Genomic DNA, 13,111 nt, shown 5'->3' with positions numbered 1-13,111 from the left:
CTAGGCTATACTAAAAACTATACAGTGTTGAACAAATAAATAAATAAAAGCCGTCTCAAATAACATAAAATAAACACACGGATGAATTAATATTAAAACTAATGATTAATCTCCAAAACTAATGCTATAACATTACTTCAAAATAAAAGCCCCATCAAAACGATAGGTCTCATATCCGGTTATCGTGAAGTGTTTATAGATGAGAGAGTGGAGTCATGTTTTACACGAGTTAATTATTTCAGAGGCGTCCTCCTCCAAAATGTGAAATGTGTCAAAGTGTGTGAAAGGTCGCAGAAGAGGGTGTAGTACCACGTGACCGCTGACCTCCCTCCTACTCCTCCTTTTCGTCCCGTCAGTGTGTGTGTGTGAGTGTGTTGCAGCGGCGGTACAGGACAGCAGCTAACAAACCATGGCTTTCTTCACGCACAATATCAGCCGGGCTCTCTCGTCCACGGCCGTCAGGAATACTGTTATTAAGCATGTCACCATTATCGGAGGCGGACAGATGGGCGCAGGTATCGCACAGGTAATTCGTCCGTGCGCGGCGGCTAACGTCGTGTAGCTAAGAGTTACCTCGTTAACGCCGCACATTAGCACTGGAAACACATGAACCTCTGCTAACGGAGAGGTTGTCAACCCTACACACGAACTGAGGAAACTAGTTCGTACTTGAACGCGTCTACGCATTTGTCCATGTTTGCTGCAGGACTGTGGTTAGCTAACCTAGCTTGGTGGCTCGCAGCCGTGCTAACTGCATGCTGTAACTTCACACTTTCAGAGCTGGAGAGGTGCTGCCATACTGCCTCAGATATCTAAATGTCTTTATTTCACCTTTAAAAACAAGTGTCGTGCAATGTTGTAGCATGTCGCGACGGTTCAAGTCAGTATTTGGGCTCTTTAACAAAGCTATGGTAACAAATGACACTTGAGTTACTTGGAACTGATCCATTGACAGTGGGCTGGACGCTGTGGCTTTGTGGACTCAGAAAGCTGTTTTGGTTTCTTGATATCTTAGTTTTTCCAAGAATCGACACTTAAGCACCAAGTCACTGTCAAAATTTTGAAGACAACATCAATACTGGTGTCCTTCACCAAAAAATCTGATGTTTTCATTTAACTAGTCAGGGTGTTTCTGTAACTTATGCACCAGGGTGTCTGCAGATACTTAAAAAAAAAAAAAAAAAAAAAAAACAGTCTTACAAATTAAAAGTCATTATAGAGTTTGAATTTGAGGTTTTCTTTTTACACATAAACACGCCCCCTAATTGAAGTTATATATATTTGAATTTCTTTTGTATATATTATATTTTTTTTCTTTACAGAAAACTCCAAACTTGCCACTGAACCTAACACTGTCTTTATATTGACATGCTACACCTAACCTGCTGGAAAAATGCGTGTAACAGATTACTTACTTTATTCTTACTGTCATGTACTGCATTTGCATGTGCATAAGAAACCAGATCACTTTAGCCTCTGTAGAGAGAGATTCACAAATATCCTCGGGCTTACCTGTTCCCAGCTCTAATTTAAAAAAAAAAAAAAATGTAGTCAGTAACCAAACATATTCCTATCTGAAACTGACCTTGGCACAGATATATTGTAGTTATCTTGACACTTACTGCAATTATCATTTGAATAAGATAAAGATGATTTTTCAAAGAAAAAAAATGTATCTGGAAAAGGTCTTTAAAAAGCATTCAGTGTAACTCTCTGATACCTGCAGATAGCTCTTTGGACATATTTGACAGGATCATATAGACCTAATTACCATACAGTTAACTGTAATCTTATTTTATGATCTCAAATTGAAATTGTCCATTGATTCTACAAGCAAGATAGGCTATGAGGTAGTGGTTTATTTTTAGTTCATTGTATTTATTTATTTACTTATCTTTGAATACAGATAGGAGTTATACAATAATTTCCATGTGTAGTGGCAAACAAAGACACAGGACAACATGAGGACACCACCAGGAAAACAAATATTTGGGGACACATATTTTGGCACAGCAGGTGCACCCACTCTGCCTGTTTGTTCTCCCATATACGCTTAATGGAGGATTTGGTTTGCAGATGACATCCAGTAATTTAGTGCTTACTTTGGGTGCATTCTCTATAGTCATTTGGGACAATGAACGCAGGTGTCACTGGCGGCCGTTATCGTTTGGTGCGTAGCCCACGCATGAGAAAGAGCTTTTGAGGAGAAAAGAAATGCCTGGACCGTAATTGTGGTTAATTATATACAGGTGTAAGTGAATCACTGTTGAATTGTTTGGCCCCAGTGCAACACCTTTTACTGCTGTGTTCATAATGATGTTGGACCGTTTCTTTTTGCAAGGTTGCTGCATCAACTGGCCACACGGTGATGCTGGTGGACACGTCTGAGGACATCCTGAAAAAATCTGTCAAAGGAATTGAAGGGAGCTTGAAAAGAGTTGTCAAAAAGAAGTTTGCCGATAAGCCTGAGGTAGGACATGCATTAAAACACATAGATTACCATGTATGGAAGGGAAAGTAACAAATAAGATTGTATATGAGAGTGAAATGTATATGGCATTAATGTGTTAATGTGTGTGTTTTATTTCCAGGAAGGTGCTGCGTTTATCCAGAAAGTCATGAAGAATGTGTCATTCACAACCGATGCATCATCTGCAGTTCAAACCACAGATCTTGTGCTGGAAGCCATTGTGGAAAATATCAAAATCAAACAGGATCTGTTTGGTGGCCTTGACAAACTGGCACCAGCGTAAGTATTGTCTTGTTTTTGGTATTAGGCGTCCAAACACCAAGCTGGTGTTGGGACCATTTATGATTGCTTGGGTTTTTTTTTCTTCTTTTTTTCTTACTTCTCTAAAACTAATCTGGATCTCCAAAACTGTAACAGCCACAGTCACCAAATTCACAGCAGAGGTCCCAGATCTCTCCCACTAGTCTGGCAACTAAAATTACTTCAGTTGGCCAGACAGTTGTGCTGTGTCTCACGTTTTGGCCAGAAATGTTGTTAACCGTGCAATGCACATTGAAAATCTGTCATCAGCACATTCAGCACTTTGGGCTGGATCTGATGGTATAGGCCTTGATCACAAACGTAAAACTATTTTTGTGCAGTTTTATAGTTTTTTCTGCTGTGTATTCGTCATTGTGCTACAATGAATTCGTCTTGAAAGTCCAATTATCGCCAAATTTGCTGTGCATAAAATTTGGCGTCTCATAACAAAAAGTTGTCAACGGATTTTTGATATTTGTAACCATCATACTGCGATACATGTTTGAGGTTTATGCAAAATGCTAACTCTCAGAAAAACACCCTAACTCTTTAACTTTTGTCAAATCAATACAAAACTCAAACCACATGTTCTCAGGTGTGTCCTGTGCCAAAGCACTTCACAGTCCAACCACAGGTGGCACTATAATTGTAAAAAGTTTATATCTCAGAAACCGCTGTGTGGATTTGAATGAAACTTTTCCTATATGTTGTTATGTGTATTAAATGTACACGATTAGCAACCAGTGGTGTGGTTTATAAGCACAGACACGCATTTTCATTGAAACTGCAGTCCAAACTTCAAAAAAAAAAAAAAAAAAAAAAAAGTTAAAATGACACCATAGGTCCTAGAGAGCTGAAACTTTTTCAACATATCCACTGATGTGTGATAAAAGGTTGCTACAGCCTGTGGTCAGTTCAGAATTCCAACACTCTTTACTTTTCAGTATGCAAAATCAGTTAACATCAGTCTCCTAAAATCTTCATTCAAACGCCACCAAATGTAACACACTCCTCAGATGCTGGATATCACTTGTTTCAAATATGGTTCAGGAATGTCAAATGGTGAGGCCATCTCACCGTAACTTGTAATATAAACACAGCATTTTCTGTATTGCTAAATATTTTATAAAACATATTTTACAATATACCCAAAACCAGAGTTTTATCACCAGAATTTTGATGGTTATAAGTGTTTTGAGTTTAAACAGACAAAAATGCCCCAGCCTGGCACATATGTCATTACTTCAAGTTGTAAGTAGATTAAAAAAAAAAAAAAAAAAAAAATTCACTTTTCAGCTGTAAAAGCTGAAATATTAGGGTTTGGGTTTTTCACCTTTTAAAGTTGAAATATATGATGTTTTTTAATATTAATATATCATTATGATATCTGTGGTTATTAAGTACAATGAAACAGTAAAGTACAATGAAAAATCTAAAACAGGCAAATTTGCGGAGGATGTTCCTGTCCATACTCTGCCATGAAGAAATTTTAGTATCAAAGAGCTTCTTGTGTCGCACCTGTCCTGGTTTACAGTGCCAATAAAGTCCTCTCAAAGCAGCTCGTTCCTATGCTGCTGACATGCTCACTGAGTACACTCTGAACAGATCCCGCACATCATCACACACACGTCGACCTGCAGCACCTAGAGTAAACTGTAAATCAGTTTATGGTGCCTTCAGTCATTACAGTCCTGCTCTCTGGAAATCTGTACCACATGAAGTACGATCTGCTGGGGAAAACTGGTAAAACGGTTATTTTAGAGTTAGCATTATTGTCATTCTATTCTAAAAAAAAATTCTTATCTTATCCCATTTGGATTGTAATACCTTGTTTTATGTTTTTATCTTATCTTATACCTTATTATTTTATATCTTATCTTATGTGTTTTGTAACACCATGTTCTTTTCTTATATTTTTGTAATGCATGATCCTTGAATTTTTTTCATTTTATCTTGAGTCTATCATCAAATGTGCTATATAAATAAACTTGACTTGTTATGCTATAAACTACATTAATTAATCACAGATGCATCAGTTGCAGTCTCAGATATATACAGGTACAAATAGTTAGCTGGCGCTATATGGAAAATAGTCTTTGGACATCTCCACACTGCTAGATATGACATGTTACCCATTTTGCTGCAGTCCACCATCCTGAAGCAGCTACATGTGAAAAGTTATAGATTTCAGCTTTAGTGTCCCACACTGAAATTGAAAACATAGACGGGCACATCACTTTTTTTGATGTTAATTAGGTGGTGTCTTTTTTCTTTGTGTGTTGCTCACTGTTTGGTTGATTTTTTTTGTTTGTTTGTTGTTGTTTTTTTTTTGTTTGTTTGTTTGGTTTTTTTTAGACACACTATCTTTGCCAGCAACACATCGTCCCTGCCCATCTCCGACATAGCCAGCTCCACCAAGAGATTGGATAGATTTGGTGGCCTTCACTTCTTCAACCCAGTCCCAATGATGAAGCTTGTAGAGGTAACACTGCTCCAGAGCAAACAAAACAGCTGATTTTGACTGCGACTGTCTATACATCAAAGCTTGTGCTGCTGTATTATAAGGTCACCTCAGATGCTGTAACTGTCAAGCTTTTATTGTAGTCCCTAAAAACCAATAAGTGCCTTCGAAACAGCCTTTGCAATAACCAACACAACAAAAGCACTTCCAAAAGAGACACATACCAGTTGTTCTGACCAAAAGGACAAATGTGAAAACTAAGGGAGGCTTTCACACCTATCCTGTTTGGTCAGTTTCTATCGGACTGTGGTGCGGTCACTCGGATAGTTTGGGTTGTTCAGAGAGGTTAGAGTGCCCATTCAAACTTGCACCAATCAAGCAAACCCTGGTCCACCTTAAAAGTTAGGATTCAGTCCGGTTCTACGTGAGCCACAGAGCGGTGTGCTTGAAATGAGAACACAACCAGACCTAAAATGCAAGAAGTGAACTATAACCTTGCATGTCTACAGTTAAATATAAAGGCATAAAGCCTAAAACCACCAAATTTATACCTAACACGTCCACTGTGTAGTAAGATATGTACATATTGTAGACTCATTGAGGTCAGCCTTCTCCTTCGGTACCATCTCTTTGCAGCACGTCTCTGAGTTAACATGAAGTAATCCTGCATCGCTCAAATGCTGTCTCGGCAGGAGCTCCCATCCCTCATATTGAACATTTGTTCGTATTAAGCAAGAACACCAAAGTATTGTAATAAAAACCAGGATAGTCATAGCAGTGTGTAGTTGATCCATCCAACAACCTCATGCCTGAGTCTGACCAAGGAAGCAGATTATTTTGTGTGAAAGCGTCCTAAAATCACAAACTGGAGAGTAAAATTACAGCCGGTTGTATTTCAGAGGTTGATGTGAGGTTTGCCCTTAAAGGAGCACCGGGTTAGCCGGGCTTACATCACCTCAGTGCAGTTCAAGTCAGACTCTTTCCATTTAACAAGATGGCATGAAGCGAGAGGCAGCAGACCTCAGTATGCAGCGTTAGTTTTCCCCCTGGTGTACTGAAGAAGTGATGCCAATAACCGTTGGAAAGTTATTGAAGTGTGCGTGTTCCACAGGTGATTGGAACCTCATCAACAAGCCAGGAGACCTTTGATTCCCTCATGAGCTTCAGCAAGGCCCTGGGAAAAACACCTGTGTCCTGCAAAGTAAGGTTTGCTCTCCAGGATTTCCCACATGGCTGAAATATACTTGGCAGTGTGTGTAACGCATGTAACGTATTACCATAAAGAGCTAGAACAGAGTCAGACTGCACTTACAAAGTTATATTGTGGAAATTTTCAGTTATTCATCCAAGTGCTGTTTATCCCAACGTATAACTAATTCCATGTTTGCAACCCGGTTTTCATAGTTATGTTAGGAGGTAGTCCTGCAGTGTTGAAATACTGTATTTGGGTGACTAACCACTTACTTCCACTTATTGTCTTTTTTCTTTACTCAAAATTAGTGGCAAAGGGATTTGGCTTGAAAGTGGAATAGTTTAAAAATGCCGACATGTCACCGCCAAATTTGGAAACAAGGCGTGTCGTGTTTTTTCTTTCTTTCTTTTTTTTCTTGGAATGGATAAATAAATTGTGTTTTCTTGGAAGGATAAATTAAATGCAACCAATTGTTAAAATGGGTTGAAATGGGCAGTCGGCCCAAGTATAGCTTGTGTGTGGGAAACGCTGCTCTGTGATGCCATGTTTTTTTAGAAGCTTTCATTCAGTAACACTTACAGTTGTTGTTGTTGTTGTTGTTTTCACAATAAACTGCCACACCCTTTTTTTCAGGATACTCCTGGATTCATTGTAAATCGCTTACTTGTTCCTTACATGATGGAGGCCATCCGGTTGCACGAGAGAGGTATGCATGTGACCAATATAAATGTCAGTGGTCAAATTACCGCAATGTGTATGTTGGCGTTATGATTCTGAAAAATTACAGTCTCTCATGAATCTCTACCTTTTATTTGACAGTAGTAGAGTTTGCGCACGGGACGGGTTGCTCTTGGCCCTTTTTTGTGTCACATTTATATTAAAATGGTCCACATCTGGAATTAGAGCCCCAATCCCCTATCCCTTTCCAACATTTTCAAAAGTTTGATATATTTCCGCATCACCCCATCGTTGTGCTGTTCTCCTTCAGGTCATGGATCCAAAGAGGACATAGATATTGCCATGAAACTTGGTGCTGGGTATCCCATGGGACCCTTCGAGCTTCTGGACTACGTAGGACTGGACACAGCAAAGTTCATTATGGATGGTGAGTAGGAGTTTGTTGTAAAAATATACTTTGAGTTAAAGTGTGATAGCCTCTAATTAAGTTTAAACATAGTAGCAAGAAAACCACTTAACCACTTCAATCTCCGACAAATCTTATTTGAGTGACTGTTGATTTTTGATGATTGATGTTTTTAAAAAAATGGTGTTGAGTTAACTCCTTTCTGTATTTTCATATCTTTAGGCTGGAGTGCAATGGATCCTGGCAACCCGCTCTTTGGCCAGAGTGAAATGCTAAACAAGTTGGTTGCAGAGGGTAAATATGGGAAAAAGACAGGAGAGGGATTCTACAAGTACAAGTAAAAAGGTTTTGCAACATCTCAAGCTGATGTGCGGTTAGGTGCTTCCCCCCCGAGTAAATGATCACAAGAGACAGCGAGAAACTTGAGGGATCTCAGGAAAACAAACCAGGAACTGATACGAAAATGATAATGGAAAAGTGCTAGATCATTATGACACCACTACTGTTTGTGTGCCTTTTAGGGAAAAAAAGGTTGATTTGTCTGTCTGAATGTCATCTTTACATGAATCAAGAGATTCTCATTAAACGCATTTCTGCAAACGCTCTGTCTGATCTCATAAGTGTTTCAAGTTCATGGTGTGAGCTGCACATCGATACACAAGTAAAAGCCAAGGTTATTTATTAAATCTGTCCTTGACTTTTATTTTAAGAATTAAAAAATGTGTATCAATAAATACTATTAATCTAGAGGCATTGGTTCACTCTTAAATGTTGTAGACCATTAAAAAATTAAGCTATCTAGTAGAAACTGGACTGTGATGTTGTGTAAAGATCTTATTAAATGTTGAGATGTAAGAAGAAAAGTTACATAGTAGCTTTTTTAATGAACAAATCCTGAGGCATTACCCCCAGTTTTTAATAATTATGCCACACTAGTCAGTGGTGCAAATTGTAATTCTCTTAAAACAACATGCAAGTGGATTTTTACCCTTTCACCCACTTATCACCTTCCTGTCAACCCAGTCCCTGCATGCTTCCCACAAAGGAACACAAGGTGGTGCTGGTTTCCTTGAAATAAGCAGTGAGAGGCTGTTCAGTCGTCTATAAATAGCATTTCCCTTTGATGTCGGCCCTTTCATTAGGAATGTTATATTTACTTTGAAAATATAATTTTAACCTTGAAAGGACCAAGTTGAAAAATGTTAAGTTTCTGGTTACCTGACTTTTTCTTTTTATTGAGAGACTTGGTGGGGGGGGGCATGTCTGCTTGAAATACAATCATTTCCATTTGAAGGGTTTATATACTCGATTTAGGTTTCTCTTTTCATTATCAATGCAATAATGCTGTAAGAATGTAGCCGCAGGCATCGCATGCTTCTTGAGTTTTAATTGCTTTTTTTCCCTTTAGTTTCCCTAAAGATTAAAGCATGTTGCATTCAATGTCTTTTACTTGTGTAGTAGTTCCTTAGACCAGCGATGAGTACCAGCACTATCTAGAGCTGCCTATGGATGCCTACAAGGATGACACACAAACGGGTACGTCTGGCACTCGTGTTTCTCATCTTTCCACCACAAAACACGTAATCAAATGAGCCGATGATGCCTTTTTATTTTTCTTTAAAAAACAAAAAACATGTTGAAACAGTTCAAATATGACCACTTGGGAAGCAAAGTGCTATACCAAGATGACAGTGACCCAAAATATAATAAAGAATAAAAAAAGAATTCATCCAGTAATACTAAAATAGAGCATTAAAATCAATAAAATGTTACAGAGATGCTTGCATGGAATAAACAACATGGCTAAAGACCACACTATTAGCTACCAGAGAGAAAAGACAAAGGTCCATTGCAATAAAAGAAAGACTGCCAAGTGCTGGGGTAAATATATATATCTGCTTCATTTGTCATGATTTAGAACAATAAAATATAGGCCTCTGAGCTATCACTCTCGCCTTTGTCCTAATGTTGCCTGCAAAAATACCAAGAAAATTGACATATCCTGACAGTTTTAAAAAGTACACATACTGAGCATTATTTTACATCTGAGCAAGACTCGAGGTCACTATTTGTTACAAATAGTTATCAAAAGAAGCCTTAATTTTCAATTTTCTGCAAGACGCTTCAACAAGAAAAATGGCTTTCCTGTGTCCAAAGCTTATTTTCATATATACCACTATATAAAAAAAAAATAAAAATAAAAAAAAACAAAAACAAACAATCACTAAAATATACACAGAGAAATTGAAACAAGAGTTCAAGATACAAAAAAGCATTCAAAATTAAATTCAGTCTAAAATGAAAAGCAAATCAAAAATGTTGATCCTTTTTTGCACCAACTGGTCATCAAAGAACTAAATGGCGTCTTGAGGACGTTTCTTAGACAAGATGAGATCCCTCCATCTTCCTTAGTGCAGTCTAAAAGAGGTGTTTGGTCAGGCGAAACCCCAAACGGTCTCAAATCCAGTGAGAGAGAGAGAGATAGAGAGAAGGGGGAAGGTGTTGGGGAGGGTGGGGGGGGTGAACTTAGGCCTAGTAAACTATACAAAGGAACTGAGGTGACAAATAACTTAGAATAACTTAGGAGCGGGTGTTTTGAGTGTTTGGGTGGTTCAGGGTAGAGGTTTTACTTGTGCGCTTGTCAAAATTGCTGCAGTTTTTTCAGTGCAGTGCCTTGGATTGCAATAAAGCTGATTGTAAGGAAACTGACAAAAACACAGACGTCAAATTCATGTTTTCTGTTGGCGTGGGGGGGGGGGGTTGGTCGTCGTGAGGGTGCTCGTACTTTTAATGATTGTCTTGTTCAGTTCAGTGTCTCTACAGCAAGTGCCTTCAGGAAGGGAGTAGAGTCAAACACAGTGAGGTGTTCTTGGTGGTGGTGGTGATGGCGGCGTGAATGTGTCTGGAGGAGGAGGGCGGGGAAGGTGGGGTGGGGAGTGTGTGCGTGTGTGTGTGTGTGTGCGTGTGTGTGTGCGGGGTGTGTGTGTGTGGGGGGGGGTTCCTCTGAGAACTGGAGGCTTGGGTTTGGAGATTTTTAAGGGTCTTCATGGAATCTAACAGGCCTCCATCTCTAGCAGAGGGCCAGTAGCTGCTGCCTTTGCTTTGCATGTGGAGAAATTATTCCGTTTTCCTCCTACAAAACAAAATCAGAGAAATACGGGTCAGTCCACAGCACAACTAGAGTGAAATACGTGCATCGGCTTGGAGGGAGAAAAAAAAAAAAAAGGCTGTTCTGTTGAAAGTCCCTCATCAGCAGGGAGAAAAAAAAAGAGGTCAAATTAGACACACACACACACACACACACACACACACACATCAACAACCCACACCAAAACACTGGTCACATTAACCAAAACCAGACAGACTCGTCCAACATGACTCAGTGTGACTTGGAGATATATCACGATGCAAGTCTGGCTTTCCAGTCAGAAGGAGGTTATATTAAATGCGATCACTGTCTGTATTGTCAATAAAAATAAAATAAAAATTCAGTGTTTGAGCTGATTGGATGGAAGCCCGCAGAGCCTTCAGAGCGAGTTGAACAGTGTGCTGAAGTACAGGAGGGTTATAGGTCAGTGACAGGATGTGGGCTGGCTGGCTTTGATCTACTTAAACATGGGGGTTGCTGTGACCCAGCTGGCAGTGCTGCACTCCCCTCTGCCCTCATCTGACTCATACCTCCTCTCACTCTCTCAAGGCAAGCACTCGATTGTGCAGCTTCAGGTTGACATTTAAGCTGCCGCCACGGGTGGGCGATGGGAAACTAAGGAGAAAATAATCTGCTGCCACTTGTTTTTTTTTTGCATAGGAGGATCCCCAGATTAACCTGGTTGGTTATGCTACCACAGCTCATGGAGGTATACTGAATTTTTCCTGAACCGAGACAGTTCAGGCACAAGCGGCGCTGCAGTGTGCAGAGGTTATCTGACTGCTCAATCCACTTCACGGGACCTCTCATGAAATTGGCCCCTTTCACTACGAGGGGAAAATGTTTGTCAAACCACAAAAGTGTTATTTTTTTCGTCTCCCCCCCCTCGTGATCTGGTCTTGAGCTAACATAACAGAGTTAGCCTCAGTTATTGACGAGCCAAGGAGTTATTTTAGACCGAGCATCAAATAGAATCTGTGATCAAAGTGGAGAGGCAGAGACAGAGGTGGATGGATGCCTCCTGTGACTAAAAGATGGATGTTTTGTGAAGAGCAAAAAAAAAAAAAGATTGGGGTATGCATGGAGGGGGGGAGAAAAGGTATTAGTTGTCTTCTCACTTGCGAAGCCCAGAGTGTGTTTTTGTAGGAGACAAGTCAGCTGAGCCCCGCTGCACGCTCACGCTCATACACACCACCCTCCAGACTGCTTTACCACATGTGGATAAAAGGGAACAGGATAGAGGCCACCTTTCCCAAGGAGAGCTGACCCCGAGCCGCGCAGACTAGGAGCTCAAAGGAGCACAGCACTCTGAGAGAGACAGAAGAGAGGGAGAGCGAGAAGGAGCCCCTGTCGCTTTTATTTACCTCCACCGCCCTCCCCTCTTTTCATCCCAGGATCTCAAAGCGGGCCCGCACGCCCGGCACTGCACCCCGTTTCCTGGGGAGCATTTTTCCTTCCCCCGCCACAGACATGAAAAGCACTGGCCTTCCTGCCTAGGGAAGAGGCCTGAGGGGGCTGTGGGTGAGCAATGTGTGTGTGTATGTGTGTGTGTGTGAGCAAGTTTCAGGGAGAGTTAGTGGTAACGGCAGGGGTGTGTACTGTGTGGTGGTTGGCTGTGGGGGGCACCAGGCCAGCGCTTCACAAGGTCCACCCGACACACAAACATAGGGATTCAGAAGCAAATTGACCCCTCCTCTCCCTCCACATTAGTGCTCAGGAATGCCGGCTGGACTTTTTTGCAGGAAATGAAACGCTCCTCTGTTCAGAGGGCTAGAGAAGGTCGAGTTCCCCCTCTTCTCTCTTTCTCTCCGATTCCTTTCCCTCTCCTCGATGGAGGGAGGGAGTTGGAGGGAGAGAGAGTCCGACAAGCTCTCACCCAGCTTTTGAAGTGTGGGAGGTTAAGATAACTGGCACGGCCTCGCGTCTCAATCGCTGCTTTCACCTCCCAGGCCAAATCAAAGCACCCGCAGCTGGGGCCCCGCCTGCCTTAGAGCCCCCTAACCCCTCCTCGTGCCCCCCCCATCCCCATCCACCCACCCTCTCAACTCCCTCCCTACACAGAGCTCTGGGGTTTCTTTTGGTGCCATTAAAAAGGAAAACACCGCCGACAAATTACTCTAAAAATAAGCCAAGTGGAGAGAGGTGTCTCCAGCACAGGCTGAGGTGTAGACTTTACCATGGCAGAGAGAAGAGAGGCGGGAATTTGGAAAAGAGCGAGAAGGAAAGATTTTGAGAAGAGAAGGGTTGAGGAATCAAAACCAATAGTTGTATAAGAGAAAAAGGGATATGTCAGATCAGTTGGCTGGTGGTTACCTTGTCTTAACCACTAAGTCAAAGTGCAGGGGGGAAAAATGGTCCTACTTTGATTTAAAAAAAAAAAAAAAAAAAATGGGGGGTGGGGTTCAGACTTTAAAGGAACATTAAGTCTCGTCGGGAAGTTGGCGTTCAGTCCGTCA

At 40.9% G+C, this 13,111-nt stretch overlaps 2 protein-coding genes across 5 annotated transcripts in view; one reads left to right on the top strand and one right to left on the bottom strand.

Moving 5' to 3' along the window:
• Positions 1-295: 295 nt before the first annotated feature.
• Positions 296-8,112, top strand: hadh (hydroxyacyl-CoA dehydrogenase). The gene is made up of 8 exons (XM_030057364.1): positions 296-526; positions 2,342-2,470; positions 2,592-2,749; positions 5,126-5,252; positions 6,343-6,432; positions 7,057-7,129; positions 7,412-7,528; positions 7,730-8,112. Exons 1-8 carry the CDS (start codon positions 410-412, stop codon positions 7,846-7,848), a joined length of 930 nt encoding a protein of 309 aa, XP_029913224.1. The 5' UTR covers positions 296-409; the 3' UTR covers positions 7,849-8,112.
• A 979-nt stretch (positions 8,113-9,091) lies between these two features.
• The window catches only part of lef1 (lymphoid enhancer-binding factor 1), a 42,358-nt gene continuing 38,338 nt past the window's right edge, over positions 9,092-13,111 (bottom strand). For all 4 annotated transcript variants that reach the window (XM_030057330.1, XM_030057339.1, XM_030057353.1 and 1 more), the window contains exon 11: positions 9,092-10,640. The gene's annotated coding sequence lies outside the window, so the exon portion shown is untranslated. The remainder of the gene's footprint in view (positions 10,641-13,111) is intronic.

Source organism: Myripristis murdjan, chromosome 1 (genome assembly GCF_902150065.1).
Source record: "Myripristis murdjan chromosome 1, fMyrMur1.1, whole genome shotgun sequence".
In the NCBI taxonomy this organism is placed as follows: domain Eukaryota; kingdom Metazoa; phylum Chordata; class Actinopteri; order Holocentriformes; family Holocentridae; genus Myripristis; species Myripristis murdjan.
The sequence above is the reverse complement of the archived record's forward strand: the minus strand, read 5'-3'. Positions and strand labels throughout refer to the sequence as shown.

Bases quoted from the DNA above. Each gene is read 5' to 3' on its own strand.
- hadh (XM_030057364.1), top strand. From the start codon at position 410: ATGGCTTTCTTCACGCACAATATCAGCCGGGCTCTCTCGTCCACGGCC. The intron at 527-2,341 runs GTAATTCGTCCG...TCTTTTTGCAAG, and splicing joins TGGGCGCAGGTATCGCACAG to GTTGCTGCATCAACTGGCCA. The intron at 6,433-7,056 runs GTAAGGTTTGCT...CCTTTTTTTCAG, and splicing joins AAACACCTGTGTCCTGCAAA to GATACTCCTGGATTCATTGT.